The 17,177-nt window shown below is 42.3% G+C and overlaps 1 protein-coding gene across 1 annotated transcript in view; it reads left to right on the plus strand.

Annotated features, from left to right (window-relative positions):
• Positions 1-305: 305 nt before the first annotated feature.
• Positions 306-17,177, plus strand: part of npm1b (nucleophosmin 1b) — a gene marked incomplete at its 3' end in the record, with an annotated part of 130,627 nt that continues 113,755 nt past the window's right edge. The window contains exons 1-4 of the mRNA XM_084338893.1: positions 306-396; positions 1,105-1,187; positions 9,132-9,251; positions 16,136-16,229. Coding sequence (XP_084195019.1) covers positions 342-396; positions 1,105-1,187; positions 9,132-9,251; positions 16,136-16,229 — 352 coding nt within the window. The 5' untranslated portion in view covers positions 306-341. The remainder of the gene's footprint in view (positions 397-1,104; positions 1,188-9,131; positions 9,252-16,135; positions 16,230-17,177) is intronic.

A 17,177-nucleotide genomic window follows, 5' to 3' on the forward strand; every position in this document is an offset into this window, starting at 1 on the left:
GGCTCTCATCCACATTCACCCCCCCCCCCCCTCTCAGCTAATGAATGTAATGTAACGCCATCATACATAAAGGGGAAGCTCACTTTAGAGAGGCCAACGCTGCTTTTCTGTTTCCTGTCAAAAACTAAGTTGAAAATGGAGACAGACTGAGTAACTGCAGAACAAACCTTTTACAATAGCTCCACCTAGCGGCCACCCACTGAAACTGCCATCGTTTCCTTCTCATTGGGCCCGCCTACAGGCTTCCCCGCCGCGACGCTGCCGGCGTCCCATTGGCTCTCACGCCCGTCCGTCACACCCACGTGGGCGGAACTCGGTGTAAACAATAGACAGGAGAGAAGATGGAGGACGAGCTGCCCTGTGCTGTGAGCGGCAGACCTCAGATGTACCTGTTCGGTGAGCTCGCCTGTCCACACAGTTATTTAAAGACACATCTCCTGCACAATCTCACACAAGTTCACATTCCACCGTTCATTCATTCCGTTTGGTAACGTTCATCAAACACCCCCATTCGCGCCAAGTCCGCCCTTTTGTTTGTGAAGCCAACAGACACATTTGGCTATTTACTTTAACTATTTATTTACTATTTACAATTATATATATATATTATATATATATATATATGGTTTCACTCTGCAATTATGTTGCTAGGTAACAGATCCAAATGTACTTCCGGTCAGTTATTGCATTAAAGCTCAGCTGTCCCTCTCTCTGTAGCACCCCCCATGTTGTCATTGTTATTGATTGATTGATTGATTGATTGATTGATTGAAAATGTTATTAACAGATTGCAGAATGGGTACAGTACAGTACGGCTCAATACACACAATTGTTAAGGGGATGCAGACCAGAGAAAGACTTTCATCTTGTTTACATCAGGGTCCCCCATTTTCAATTCATCATAACATATATGACACACATGACATACAGATAGACAGTCCATGCACTGTGTTTGTCCATATACCATAATGTATGTAAAGCGCTTTGAGATACTTTATGTAAGGCGCTATATAAAATAAATCTATTAGAGGAAATAAACGTGGGTATTTTTTTTCAATGTTATTGTTGTTGATTTGTAAATGATTCATGTAAACGATTCCACAGGTTGTTCTCTTAAATCGGACAAAAGAGAGTTTAAAGTTGAGGTGGAGGACGATGACCGGGATCACCAGCTGTCAATCAAAACCGTAAGAAATTATATATTTGTTCTTTCTCTAGACATTGCAAAGTAGCGATTCATGCGATTCTTAGCTTAGCGATTCAAGAACATCATGCAAAACTATACATTTTATGACACAGGGAAACATCCTTACATTTACATTTAGTCATTTAGCTGAAACGCTTTTATCCAAAGCGACTTACAAGTTCTGTACGACAAGTCATCAGGAAGGTTCTGTACGACAAGTCATCAGGAAGGTTCTGTACGACAAGTCATCAGGAAGGTTCTGTACGACAAGTCATCAGGAAGGTTCTGTACGACAAGTCATCAGGAAGGTTCTGTACGACAAGTCATCAGGAAGGTTCTGTACGACAAGTCATCAGGAAGGTTCTGTACGACAAGTCATCAGGAAGGTTCTGTACGACAAGTCATCAGGAAGGTTCTGTACAACAAGTCATCAGGAAGGTTCTGTACGACAAGTCATCAGGAAGGTTCTGTACGACAAGTCATCAGGAAGGTTCTGTACAACAAGTCATCAGGAAGGTTCTGTATGACAAGTCATCAGGAAGGGCACAACTCTATCAGCTGAGTAACAATGTTCATCAAAGTGTTGAGTGCTGTGATGCACCGATGTGAAAATTGTGGCCGATACCGATAACCGATATTTACCGATGTCGATATCTCTGTATTAGTGCTGTCAGGCGATTAAAAAAATTAATCTAATTAATTACAGGATTTGTAATTAATTAATCTAATTAATCGCATTTTAATCGCATAACCATTTTATGCCTGATATTCTATATTATATAATCATATTTCAAATTGCATGTGTCCGGATGGCAGAATTCAGTACTGTATCTACAAAACCTTCTGTTTAATCATCTTCCATCTATTAATTTGCTTAGATTTTTCAGGTCTGGTCAATTTGAGCATGGTGTTATTCACAGTCAAAGATACAAAAAAATTTATTGATATTCTCATTTGGTTCATTACAATTTACTCAAAATAAAATTTTCATTCAATCAATCACCCCGCAGATTGATTGATTGAATGAAAATGTTATTAACAGATTGCAGAATGGGTACAATACAGTACGGCACACAATTGTTAAGGGGATGCAGACCAGGGAATCCATTCTTTGTGGATCTAGCCCACAGTATTTCTGACACTGGGAATACATTCCCTGAGATAGATCTCCCTAGAATCAGATACCAAGAACATGCAAATGGACCATATTAAAAAATAAAAAAGTCTGTAAATGTGTATTCTACATTATTATGGAATGAATGAGATACAAAAAAAATATTATATAAAAAAAAAAAAAAAAAAAAAAAAAAAATTGTAATTAATTTTGAGTTAATTTTCATAACGCGATAATTTGCTGTGTAATTAATTAATCTAATTAACGCGATAAACTGACAGCCCTACTCTGTATACAAAACACTTTTTTATGATAATCAAATAAAGCTATTTTCCAAAACGCTTTAATTAAATTTTTTTTTTACTTTTGTAAATTCTTTTCAGAAATGACTGAAACTATTTAAGGCCAAAACATGTAAAAAATGTATCTTGATATCGGACCGATACCGATGTGTAAAAAAACTGCCATATCGGCCGATATATCGTGCATCACTAGTTGAGTGCTACAGTGTAGGTTAGTATATTAGGACAAGTGCATGACAGTAAGGTTAGTGGTTAGATTTCTTTTATTTTTATTTATTTTTTTATTTCAGATAATGGTTGAAGAAGTGTGTCTTTAGTCGACGGCGAAATATTGGACGGGTTTGGGCTGTTCAACTTCTAACTGGGGTGGGCAGTTCATTCCACCATTGTGGGGCAAGGACTGAGAATAGGCGGCTTCTCTTTGATGACCCTCCGGGAGCTTGGATAGGAGTAGGTCTGAGGCGGCCAGAAGATGTAGAGCGGAGGGGTCTTGAGGGTGTGTAGTTAGAAGATGCAGAGTGTAGGAGTCTTGAGGGTGTGTAGTTAGAAGATACAGAGCGTAGGGGTCTTGAGGGTGTGTAGTTAGAAGATGCAGAGCGTAGGGGTCTTGAGGGTGTGTAGTTAGAAGATGCAGAGCGTAGGGGTCTTGAGGGTGTGTAGTTAGAAGATGCAGAGCGTAGGGGTCTTGAGGGTGTGTAGTTAGAAGATGCAGAGCGTAGGGGTCTTGAGGGTGTGTAGTTAGAAGATACAGAGCGTAGGGGTCTTGAGGGTGTGTAGTTAGAAGATGCAGAGCGTAGGGGTCTTGAGGGTGTGTAGTTAGAAGATGCAGAGCGTAGGGGTCTTGAGGGTGTGTAGTTAGAAGATGCAGAGTGTAGGGGTCTTGAGGGTGTGTAGTTAGAAGATGCAGAGCGTAGGGGTCTTGAGGGTGTGTAGTTAGAAGATGCAGAGCGTAGGGGTCTTGAGGGTATGTAGTTAGAAGATGTAGAACGTAGGGGTCTTGAGGGTGTGTAGTTAGAAGATGCAGAGCGTAGGGGTCTTGAGGGTGTGTAGTTAGAAGATGCAGAGCGTAGGGTCTTGAGGGTGTGTAGTTAGAAGATGCAGAGCGTAGAGGTCTTGAGGGTGTGTAGTTAGAAGATGCAGAGCGTAGGGGTCTTGAGGGTGTGTAGTTAGAAGATGCAGAGCGTAGGGGTCTTGAGGGTGTGTAGTTAGAAGATGCAGAGCGTAGGGGTCTTGAGGGTGTGTAGTTAGAAGAGGAAGAGCGTAGAGGTCTTGAGGGTGTGTAGTTAGAAGATGCAGAGCGTAGGGGTCTTGAGGGTGTGTAGTTAGAAGATGCAGAGCGTAGGGGTCTTGAGGGTGTGTAGTTAGAAGATGCAGAGTGTAGGGGTCTTGAGGGTGTGTAGTTAGAAGATGCAGAGCGTAGGGGTCTTGAGGGTGTGTAGTTAGAAGATGCAGAGCGTAGGGGTCTTTAGGGTGTGTAGTTAGAAGATGCAGAGCGTAGGGGTCTTGAGGGTGTGTAGTTAGAAGATGCAGAGCGTAGGGGTCTTGAGGGTGTGTAGTTAGAAGATGCAGAGCGTAGGGGTCTTGAGGGTGTGTAGTTAGAAGATGCAGAGCGTAGGGGTCTTGAGGGTGTGTAGTTAGAAGATGCAGAGCGTAGGGGTCTTGAGGGTGTGTAGTTAGAAGATGTAGAGCGTAGGGGTCTTGAGGGTGTGTAGTTAGAAGATGCAGAGCGTAGGGTCTTGAGGGTGAGAGACAGAGACAGAGCACATGTAGCATTACATCCAGAATGAACCGACTCATTTCTGCTCATACCTCCCACTGGGAGCACCAAACCAGTGTGTCTCATATGTTCAGAAATCGTGGCACTTATTAAAATTGCCAATGTGAAACGCCACTATGAGACACAGAACATAAAGGTTGTGAACAAACATACCCACTCAAATCTGAAGTGAGGTCGCAGAAGATAAAGTGGTCTCAGAGTCCAATACGACCCGGCCAGCAGAACCCACTGCTGAACAACGTGCTCACGAGTGTTGCTCAGAGCTGGTTCTCTAAAACGGTTTCAGATGTGTTGAGATGTATTATCTGTAACATTGGTTGGGACTGTTATTCAATTATTATTATTATTATTATTATTATTATTTTTTAAATATTTCTAGATCTGATTAGATTCAAAGTTATTGTCAATATACAGTCAATACAAGTACAGTACAACGAAAATTAGTTTTTGCATCCAACCAGAGTGCAAATGTAGCAGTGAAGTGCAACTGGGTACAAAATAACTACTGAGTGAGTAACAGTGCTAATCAGATGTATGTACAGAGTTGTAGTATTAATATGTACAGTGATACAGGTGTAAAGACACTACTGGCCAGCATAACTAGTAAACTAGTAAGAGTAGGATATGTACAGATATAGTATGTACAGATATGCAAAAGGTCTATGTGCAGATAAGACAGGTGTGGATAGATATGTGTTGAGAATAAATATATAATATATAGGTATATACTAGGCTTGGGCGGTATCACTTTTTTCATACCGTTATACCTTGATTATATAATACCGCGGTGTACGGTATTGAACGGTATGACTTTCATTTTCATCAGCGGGGGGGGGGGGGGGGGGGGGCAACCCGTGGCAACCCGTGTTACCAAGTAAACAAGTCGCGGAGATGGCCAGTTAGCCCGCAGCATCCGAGTGCTACTATCATTAGCTCTCAGAATGGAGCCACTAGCCAGAAGCCCGCAGCATCCTAGTAATACTAACGTTAACTCTCAGAATGGTAGCCAGGAGCCCCGCAGCACCCTAGTACTAGTAACGTTAGACGTATTGTGTATTCAAAAACACACCGGACTGTGACGTAACGTTTTACCGTTTATTTGCTTGTTCCACCAGTCCACAACAACACACACTCGTTACCACAACGTTTTACGGTATTTTCACAGCACTGTCGCAACATTACCGTAAAGCGTGACCCCCGTTGTGATACACATACACAACAGTTAGCTCTCAGAACAGCCAGTTAGCCCGCAGCACCAGGCAGCAACGGTAAGCGTGTCTCGACTCTCCCTCCTGTGTACTCCTCCTGTGTATAGAGAACCAGCTCTGCGGCTCGCTGCCTCGCTCCACTAGTGACTCGAGGACTGGTCTCGCCCTCTGCTGGCGCGTGTGTGCAGTGCACTACAACCAACCACTGTTAAAACAACGTTTCACTGTAATATAAACTGAAATGGATCTGTGATTTTGACGGTATTGATTTTGACGGTATTGATTTTCAATACCGTCGGTATCTCTAAATACCCCGGTATAACTTAATACCGTCATACCGCCCATGCCTAGTATATACATCATTTGTACATTCTATCATACAGAGCTATGGGTTATATGCAGGTGTATAAGTAAGTATATAGAGGGGTTATATACAGGTATATTCAGACAAATATGGATATATATATGCAGTAAATATAAAAAAAAAAATGTGCTCCCTTTATTTTATTTTCATGAAGTTAAAGGAACACGCCAACATTTTGGGAAATTAGCTTACCGTCTTCTCCAGAGAGAGACAAGAAGATAGATACCAGTTTCCTCTCTGTGTGTTCAGTAGAAAGCTATCTGGCTGCATGTTAGCCTAGCTTAGCACAATGAATGGAAGCGGACATGGCCGGTTAGCCTAGGCATTGTCCAACTAACACCTCTCCTGAGGGCTAACCGGTCATGTCCATGTCCATTCATTGTGCTAAGCTAGGAATAAATAATATTGTTAACGTTTTTGAATTGTACTGAATTAATTTGGTTTGACAGTCGGGTATTGATCTCATGCAGATGTTGATACAACTACTAGGCTACTTAAATATATACAGTATATATATATAAATTAAGGCTGTCAAATATATCCCGTTAATATCGCGTTAACTCCCGATTCTATTAATGCCACTAATTTTTTTAACTCAAGATTAACTAAAAAAAAAAAAAAAAAATTTTTTTTTTTTTTTTTTTTACTAGACTTCACTCAGGTGTATTATTGATGCTCTCATTGATACTATGTTTGTTTCTGAAGTGTGTGTGTGTGTGTGTGTGTGTGTGTGTGTGTGTGTGTGTGTGTGTGTGTGTGTGTGTGTGTGTGTGTGTGTGTGTGTGTGTGTGTGTGTGTGTGTGTGTGTGTGTGTGTGTGTGTGTGTGAGATATAGAGAGAGAGGGGGGTGAGAGAGATGAGGAAGGGGCAAAAGAGAAAAAGAGCTGGAAGAGTGTGTGTGTGAGGGAGAGAGGGGGGTGTGTGATTAATCAGCCCTTGTGTGTGTGAATGTAACAAGTTCCTAACGTTTTCTTTCCCCTATTATTTCATTTCATTGTTTTAAATTATTATTTTCTTTTAAGTTATTTTGTGCATCACTCTGTTTTGAATTTGATGCAAATTTGCAATGCATGAGGAGGGTCATCCTTTTGTGTTAAATGGCTGCACAAAGCAAGCATTTGTTGACTCGCATGTTGATAAGAGTATTAAAACTTGGAACTTGAAAAAGATCTGTTTAAGGTTAAAAAAAAAATGCGATTAATTTGCGATTAATCGCGAGTTAACTATGGACAATCATGCGATTAATCGAGTTAAATATTTTAATCGTTTGACAGCACTAATATAAATATATATCACACTAAATAGTTAGACATTATGATCTTCTGGGCCTAAATGTTAGTTTAATACCCCTGGTCTATTCAATGGTAAATGGCTGCTTTTTTATATAGCGCTTTTATCCAAAGCGCTTTACAATTTGTTCCTCACATTTTACCCAACGACGGCGCAGGCAACCATGCAAGGTGCCAACCTGCTCATCGGGAGCAATTAGGGGTTAAGTGTCTTGCTCAAGGACACATCGACCCGCTGCCCGGGAGGAGCGGGAATCGAACCGGGAACCTCCGGATTGCCAGACAACTGCTCTACCTCCCGAGCCACTGTCTTAAATCATAAATGGAATGGACTGCATTTATATAGCACTTTTATAAGATAAGATAACATAAGATATTCCTTTAATGCAGGCATCATAGCAGCATGGGGGAGGGGAGGTACAGGTATTATAATACATGGTACAGGTGACATAATTATAGTACAGTGGAGAAGTACAAATTAAATAGAATAAAAAAGCAGTGTAAACAATATAACAAATCAATATAATTAACTCTGGACATGTGCATATGGGCAACAAGGTGTGAGAGGAGGGTATGTATGCCCTCTCAGTTATATTTGCCCTGCAATAAATAGTTACAATATATAATCTAATAATCCAATAATCTAAATCTAATCTAATATATAATCTAAAAAAATTAACCGCTGGTATGAAGGACTGGCCGAGGCAGTTAGTTGAGTGTCGGGGGGGTATGAGTCTGTGGCTGAACGTGCTTCTCATCTTGACCAGCTCACCGTAGAGGGGGTGGTAGGGGCTCTCCAGGACCCCTGACCCCATCTAGACACCTGCTGACCCCTGACCCCATCTAGACACCTGCTGACCCCTGACCCCATCTAGACACCTGCTGACCCCTGACCCCATCTAGACACCTGCTGACCCCTGACCCCATCTAGACACCTGCTGACCCCATCTAGACACCTGCTGACCCCTGACCCCATCTAGACACCTGCTGACCCCTGACCCCACCTAGACACCTGCTGACCCCTGACCCCACCTAGACACCTGCTGACCCCTGACCCCACCTGCTGACCCCTGACCCCACCTAGACACCTGCTGACCCCTGACCCCACCTAGACACCTGCTGACCCCTGACCCCACCTAGACACCTGCTGCCCCCTGACCCCACCTAGACACCTGCTGACCCCTGACCCCACCTAGACACCTGCTGACCCCATCTAGACACCTGCTGACCCCTGACCCCACCTAGAGGACACAGCTGTTCCATCCGGTCAACTTGGGGTCACTTTCACTAATTTGTTGGTGGTGATGCTTCCTTTTAGGCTGTTCCAACAATGACTCTGTCCTCCTCCCTCCTTCTCCTCTCCCCTTCTCCTCCTCTCCTCCTCTCCTCTGTCCTCCTCTCCTCCTCTCCTCCTCCTCTCCTCCCCTCTCCTCTCCTCCCCTCTCCTCTCCTCCCCCTCTCCTCTCCTCTCCTCTCCTCTCCTCTCCTCTCCTCTCCTCTCCTCTCCTCTCCTCTCCTCTCCTCTCCTCTCCTCTCCTCTCCTCTCCTCTCCTCTCCTCTCTCCTCTCTCCTCTCCCCTCCTCCTCTCTTCTCTTGTCCTCTCCTCCCCTCCTCCTCTCCTCTGTCCTCCTCTCTTCTCCTCTCCTCCCCCCTCTCCTCTCCTCTCCCCTCCTCCTCCTCTCCTCTCCTCTCCTCTCCTCTCCCCTCCCTCTCTTCTCCTCTCCTCTCCCCTCCTCTCCTCTCCCCTCCTCTCTTCTCCTCTCCTCCCCCCTCTCCTCTCCTCTGTCCTCTCCTCTCCCCTCCTCCTCTCCTCTCCTCTCTCCTCTCTCCCTCTTCCTCTCCTCTCCTCTCCTCCTCTCCCCTCCTCCCCTCCTCTCTCCTCCTCTCCCAGGTGTGTCTCGGTGCTGAGGCAGAAGACCAGTACCACATGGTGGAGGTCGAGGGCTTCACTTATGATGGAAAGAGAACTAAAGTCCCTCTAGTTGTCCTCAAGCCGTCCATCCTGCCCTCTGTGAGTACACACGTTGATCTGCTCTGACCAGGTTAAAGTGACCTCCACTCTGCCCTCTGTGAGTACACACGTTGATCTGCTCTGACCAGGTTAAAGTGACCTCAGACCTTCTGTGAGTACACACGTTGATCTGCTCTGACCAGGTTAAAGTGACCTCAGACCTTCTGTGAGTACACACGTTGATCTGCTCTGACCAGGTTAAAGTGACCTCCACTCTGCCTTCTGTGAGTACACACGTTGATCTGCTCTGACCAGGTTAAAGTGACCTCAGACCTTCTGTGAGTACACACGTTGATCTACTCTGACCAGGTTAAAGTGACCTCAGACCTTCTGTGAGTACACACGTTGATCTGCTCTGACCAGGTTAAAGTGACCTCCACTCTGCCTTCTGTGAGTACACACGTTGATCTGCTCTGACCAGGTTAAAGTGACCTCAGACCTTCTGTGAGTACACACGTTGATCTACTCTGACCAGGTTAAAGTGACCTCAGACCTTCTGTGAGTACACACGTTGATCTACACTGACCAGGTTAAAGTGACCTCAGACCTTCTGTGAGTACACACGTTGATCTGCTCTGACCAGGTTAAAGTGACCTCAGACCTTCTGTGAGTACACACGTTGATCTACTCTGACCAGGTTAAAGTGACCTCAGACCAATGACCATATACGTCGATTGTAAGGTTTCAGAGGAACAATGGTCCTCATTCTCGAACGTGTGCGTAAGTGTCGTTGTAAATATCTCGGTAAAGATTTCGTACCAACATATTTACGGAACTCCTCCGCCGGATTCATGAACGCATGAAACGATCTCCATAACTATCTGAATCTTCGCAACTGGGTTCGCGTGAATGAAATACGTCACTCATTCTTAAACTGAAATGCACGTTCTCGCTCATTGAATTAGCATACAGACACACCCCACCAGCTCCTTATAAGGTGAATGAGGCGTGTGCAAAACAGCAGAGGTTCGGCAATGCACTGCACCATGCTGATCCATTCACCAGGTAGCGCGGGAGTGATTTGTGACTGATCTCAAAATGAGATTGGATTCAAATGTATGGTTATTATTAGGGCTGTACCGAATGTCATTTAACATTCGAAGCTTCGATTGAAGTTTTCGAACGAAGCTTCGAATGTCTATAAAAAAATATGTACTTCAAATTTAACTAAATCCTCAATTTTAATAAAGTGATTAATCTGATTAAATTAGTCTTTTTCTTTTATTAAATCAACTTTCTTTAATGAATATAACTCATCAGTTTCATCAACAATCCAATAAGGCACGGTTGGTATGAAAGTGATGGTGATGTCTTATGTATAATATTATAATATTAGTGTAGCCATTGGTTTAAACAGATAGAAAAAAAATAATAATATTAAAAAATATATTAAAAAATAGTTTTATTAAAAATAAAAAATTCGAATGTTGATTTAGAATTCGAATGTCAACATTATGATCGAAGCTTCGAAGCATTCTGTACAGCCCTAGTTATTATACAGCACAAGTACAATACACCATCCAACCAGAGTGGATAAATAAATGCTCCATAAATAAATAAATGCGTGGAGAAATGGCTTAGTGAGGCAGTCTCTGTATACTGAAATTAATCGTTCCAGCAAAGTAGGCTTCTATTATTCTAATGACTTTTTTTATTAGGTATTATAGTAGTAAGTCCTACTGTAGAACATGACATATTAGCATGACATCTCATTTAGTAATGTCAATACTGAACGACTGCATGAATTGGCTCTTGACAACTATACTATAATACCTAATAAAACAAGTTTTCGAGTTCGTAAATCCTACATAAATCCTACACAGAATTTACAATTATAATACGAAGCCGTTCGAGAATGCCGAATAAGTACGTAAATAGTAGAGATTGAGTATTTTATTATCTAAAGATGGTAAGTTAGTGTTGTATTCATTCAAAGATTATGTTTTTAAGTCAGGTTATGTTGTTAAGTAAGGTCATGTTGTTAAGTAAGGTCATGTTGTTAAGTAAGGTCATGTTGTTAAGCCAGGTCAAGTTGTTAAGTAAGGTCATGTTGTTAAGTCAGGTCATGTTGTTAAGTAAGGTCATTTGTTAAGTAAGGTCATGTTGTTAAGTCAGGTCATGTTGTTAAGTCAGGTCATGTTGTTAAGTAAGGTCATGTTGTTAAGTCAGGTCATGTTGTTAAGTAAGGTCATGTTGTTAAGTCAGGTCATGTTGTTAAGTCAGGTCATGTTGTTAAGTCAGGTCATGTTGTTAAGCCAGGTCATGTTGTTAAGTCAGGTCATGTTGTTAAGTAAGGTCATGTTGTTAAGTCAGGTCATGTTGTTAAGTCAGGTCATGTTGTTAAGCCAGGTCATGTTGTTAAGTAAGGTCATGTTGTTAAGTAAGGTCATGTTTTTAAGTAAGGTCATGTTGTTAAGTAAGGTCATGTTTTTAAGTCAGGTCATGTTGTTAAGCCAGGTCATGTTGTTAAGTAAGGTCATGTTGTTAAGTAAGGTCATGTTGTTAAGTAAGGTCATGTTGTTAAGTAAGGTTATGTTGTTAAGTAAGGTCATGTTTTTAAGTCAGGTCATGTTGTTAAGTCAGGTCATGTTGTTAAGTAAGGTCATGTTGTTAAGTAAGGTCATGTTTTTAAGTCAGGTCATGTTGTTAAGCCAGGTCATGTTGTTAAGTAAGGTCATGTTGTTAAGTCAGGTCATGTTGTTAAGTAAGGTCATGTTGTTAAGTAAGGTCATGTTTTTAAGTCAGGTCATGTTGTTAAACCAGTCATGTTGTTAAGTAAGGTCATGTTGTTAAGTAAGGTCATGTTTTTAAGTCAGGTCATGTTGTTAAGTCAGTCATGTTGTTAAGTAAGGTCATGTTTTTAAGTAAGGTCATGTTGTTAAGTAAGGTCATGTTTTTAAGTAAGGTTGATTGATTGAATTGAATTGATTGAAAACTTTATTAACAGATTGCAGAATGGGTACAATACAGTACAGCTCAATACACACAATTGTTAAGGGGATGCAGACCAGAGAAAGACTTTCGTCTTGTTTACACCAGGGTCCCCATTTTCAATTCATCAGGACATATATGACATACATGACATACAGATAGTCAGTACTGCTACATCTATACATTTATGACATACCAGATTTGCAAATACAGTACTGTTTGTGATACAGAAGGAGTCAAGAAAAGGGAGTATATACATTTGACGTAGAACTGTACATTGGAGGAGGTTGGGTGGGGGGGGTTGGGTACACTGGGATATTGACCACCATACTGGGTAATTTACATTGGAGGTGGGTGGGGGGGGGGGGGGGGGGGGCACATTGTATAAACAAGCAAAACTGTACATTGGAGGGGGGGGGGGGGGACTCTGTACAAACAAACAAAATTTACATTGGACTATTGACAAGACCATACTAGGTAAATGACTGTACATTGGAGGGGGTTGGGTTAGGATATTTACAGGGGCCAGTGTTGCATTGCAGTCTCCCGTAGGTGTCTCTTGAGAGAGGTTTTGAAAGTGGGTAGTGATCCACATTCCTTTACAGCTTTGGGTAGGGCGTTCCACATTGATGTGGCATAATTGCGAAACGTGTTTAGTCCCTTATTTGAGCCGAATCTGGGTTTAACATGATTTGTGGAGCTCCCTCTGGTGTTGTGATCGTGGTATTCACTGACCTTTGGAAAGTATTTTGCCATGTACATGGGTACCTTGGTCGTGTAGTGTATCTTGTAGACCAGGCCCATTGCAAGTTGCTGTACTCTGTCATCTACTCTAAGCCATCCTAGGTTGTCAAAGTGGGCAGGGGTGAGGTGGGTTCTAGGAGTAAGGTCAAGCAGTAGTCTGACCAGTTTGTTTTGAGATGTTTGTAATTTTGTTTTTAGCGCCTTTGAGGTGCTTTGGTACCATGAGGTGCAAGCATAGTCGTAGTACCCCTGAATGAGTGCTCCTGCCAGAGTCTTCAGGGTATTCTTGTTGTTAAGTAAGGTCATGTTGTTAAACCAGGTCATGTTGTTAAGTAAGGTCATGTTGTTAAGTCAGGTCATGTTGTTAAGTCAGGTCATGTTGTTAAGTCAGGTTATGTTGTTAAGTAAGGTCATGTTGTTAAGTAAGGTCATGTTGTTAAGTCAGGTCATGTTGTTAAGTAAGGTCATGTTGTTAAGTAAGGTCATGTTGTTAAGTAAGGTCATGTTGTTAAGCCAGGTCAAGACTTTGAACCAGGTCATGTTTTTTATTATTAATTTTTTTGTTATTTATTTTTTAAGGAAATCTGCTGTTAAAAACTGTTAAATAAATGCATGTTTTCGGCGGCTGGGTGGCGCAGCGGTCTAAGCGATTGTCACCAACGCGTGAGAGACCGGTATCGAATCTGGCTGTCAGCGTTGCCTCCGGCTTGGGCCGGCCGTCATTCTGACTCAAGAGAGACTCAAAGAGTCAGCGGGAGGGAAGTCGATGGGTGGTAGTCTGGTCGTTGTAAACAGCGGCCCCTACAGGTCGGTCAGGGCGCCTGCACAGCAAGGACAGGAGATGTCGGGGGCAGCGTGAGCCTCCCACACGTTACACCTCGCCAACGAGAGTCCGCGCTGGCAGGTGAAAAGAAGTGGCTGGCTGACTCTGCATGTATCGGAGGGGACATGCGAGAGATTCTTCAACCCTCCCTACGACCGACCAGTGGGGGGCACATGCGAGCAACTGTCAAGACAGGGGAGGGGGGGAATTGGCATAACGGCTAAATTGGGATGGGAGAGAAAAACAGAAAAAGAAGGAGAAACGGTGGATAAAAAAATAAATAAATGCATGTTTTCAAAGTCAATGAGTGATTGTGTTAAATAATCGTGATCTCTATATTGACCAAGATCATTTTAATAATAAGTTCCATAACACCCTCTAATGTACATGTTCCATAACACCCTCTAATGTACATGTTCCATAACACCCTCCTATCTATTATCCAATACTCTGTTAGGGAGTATTGGATAATACTGTCAGGTCTTGTCCTAATCTCCTAATCTGCTACTCTACTGTTAGGTCTTGTCCTAATCTGCTACTCTACTGTTAGGTCTGGTCCTAATCTGCTACTCTATTGTTAGGTCTGGTCCTAATCTGCTACTCTATTGTTAGGTCTTGTCCTAATCTGCTAATCTACTGTTAGGTCTTGTCCTAATCTGCTAATCTACTGTTAGGTCTGGTCCTAATCTGCTACTCTACTGTCAGGTCTTGTCCTAATCTCCTAATCTGCTACTCTACTGTCAGGTCTTGTCCTAATCTCCTAATCTGCTACTCTACTGTCAGGTCTTGTCCTAATCTCCTAATCTGCTACTCTACTGTTAGGTCTTGTCCTAATCTCCTAATCTGCTACTCTACTGTTAGGTCTGGTCCTAATCTGCTACTCTATTGTTAGGTCTTGTCCTAATCTGCTAATCTACTGTTAGGTCTTGTCCTAATCTCCTAATCTGCTACTCTACTTTTAGGTCTGGTCCTAATCTGCTACTCTACTGTTAGGTCTTGTCCTAATCTGCTCCTCTACTGTCAGGTCTTGTCCTAATCTCCTAATCTGCTACTCTACTGTCAAGTCTTGTCCTAATCTCCTAATCTGCTACTCTACTGTTAGGTCTTGTCCTAATCTGCTAATCTGCTAATCTACTGTCAGGTCTTGTCCTAATCTCCTAATCTGCTACTCTACTGTCAGGTCTTGTCCTAATCTCCTAATCTGCTACTCTACTGTCAGGTCTTGTCCTAATCTCCTAATCTGCTACTCTACTGTCAGGTCTTGTCCTAATCTCCTAATCTGCTAATCTACTGTCAGGTCTTGTCCTAATCTCCTAATCTGCTACTCTACTGTCAGGTCTTGTCCTAATCTCCTAATCTGCTACTCTACTGTCAGGTCTTGTCCTAATCTGCTACTCTACTGTCAGGTCTTGTCCTAATCTCCTAATCTGCTACTCTACTGTTAGGTCTTGTCCTAATCTGCTACTCTACTGTTAGGTCTTGTCCTAATCTGCTAATCTACTGTCAGGTCTTGTCCTAATCTGCTAATCTGCTACTCTACTGTTAGGTCTGGTCCTAATCTACTGTTAGGTCTTCTCCTAATCTGCTACTCTACTGTCAGGTCTGGTCCTAATCTGCTAATCTGCTCCTCTACTGTTAGGTCTGGTCCTAATCTGCTAATCTGCTACTCTACTGTCAGGTCTGGTCCTAATCTGCTACTCTACTGTTAGGTCTGGTCCTAATCTGCTACTCTACTGTCAGGTCTTGTCCTAATCTCCTAATCTGCTCCTCTACTGTTAGGTCTGGTCCTAATCTCCTAATCTGCTACTCTACTGTTAGGTCTGGTCCTAATCTCCTAATCTGCTACTCTACTGTTAGGTCTGGTCCTAATCTCCTAATCTGCTATTCTACTATCAGGTCTTGTCCTAATCTCCTAATCTGCTACTCTACTGTTAGGTCTTGTCCTAATCTCCTAATCTGCTACTCTACTGTTAGGTCTGGTCCTAATCTCCTAATCTGCTATTCTACTGTCAGGTCTTGTCCTAATCTCCTAATCTGCTACTCTACTGTCAGGTCTTGTCCTAATCTCCTAATCTGCTACTCTACTGTCAGGTCTTGTCCTAATCTCCTAATCTGCTACTCTACTGTCAGGTCTTGTCCTAATCTCCTAATCTGCTACTCTACTGTCAGGTCTTGTCCTAATCTGCTACTCTACTTTTAGGTCTGGTCCTAATCTGCTACTCTACTGTTAGGTCTGGTCCTAATCTCCTAATCTGCTACTCTACTATCAGGTCTTGTCCTAATCTCCTAATCTGCTACTCTACTGTCAGGTCTTGTCCTAATCTCCTAATCTGCTCCTCTACTGTCGGTGCACCTCACAGTGTGTAACATGTGTCGTCTTCTCTAGATGAGTTTAGGTGGATTTGAACTGGTCCTTCCGGTGACGTTCCGGCTGCGGTCCGGCTCTGGTCCCGTTCACATCAGTGGACAACACTTCGTCGGTGAGTGGTGCTGCTTTTCATCAACCTTGATTTAACAGGTTACACCCATATCAGATTACACCCATATCAGATTACACACATATCAGGTTACACCCATATCAGATTACACACATATCAGGTTACACCCATATCAGATTACACACATATCAGGTTACACACATATCAGGTTACACACATATCAGATTACACACGTATCAGGTTACACCCATATCAGATTACACACATATCAGGTTACACCCATATCAGATTACACACATATCAGATTACACACATATCAGGTTACACACATATCAGGTTACACACGTATCAGATTACACACATCAGGTTACACCCATATCAGATTACACACATATCAGATTACACACATATCAGGTTACACACATATCAGATTACACACATATCAGATTACACACGTATCAGATTACACACATATCAGATTACACACATATCAGGTTACACACATATCAGGTTACACACATATCAGATTACACACATATCAGATTACACACATATCAGATTACACACATATCAGATTACACACGTATCAGATTACACACATATCAGGTTACACCCATATCAGATTACACACATATCAGGTTACACACATATCAGATTACACACATATCAGGTTACACCCATATCAGATTACACACATATCAGATTACACACATATCAGGTTACACACATATCAGGTTACACACGTATCAGATTACACACATATCAGGTTACACCCATATCAGATTACACACATATCAGATTACACACATATCAGGTTACACACATATCAGATTACACACATATCAGATTACACACGTATCAGATTACACACATATCAGATTACACACATATCAGGTTACACACATATCAGGTTACACACATATCAGATTACACACATATCAGATTACACACATATCAGATTACACACATATCAGATTACACACGTATCAG

Source organism: Notolepis coatsorum (genome assembly GCF_963971535.1).
Source record: "Notolepis coatsorum genome assembly, contig: SCAFFOLD_58, whole genome shotgun sequence".
Taxonomy (NCBI): domain Eukaryota; kingdom Metazoa; phylum Chordata; class Actinopteri; order Aulopiformes; family Paralepididae; genus Notolepis; species Notolepis coatsorum.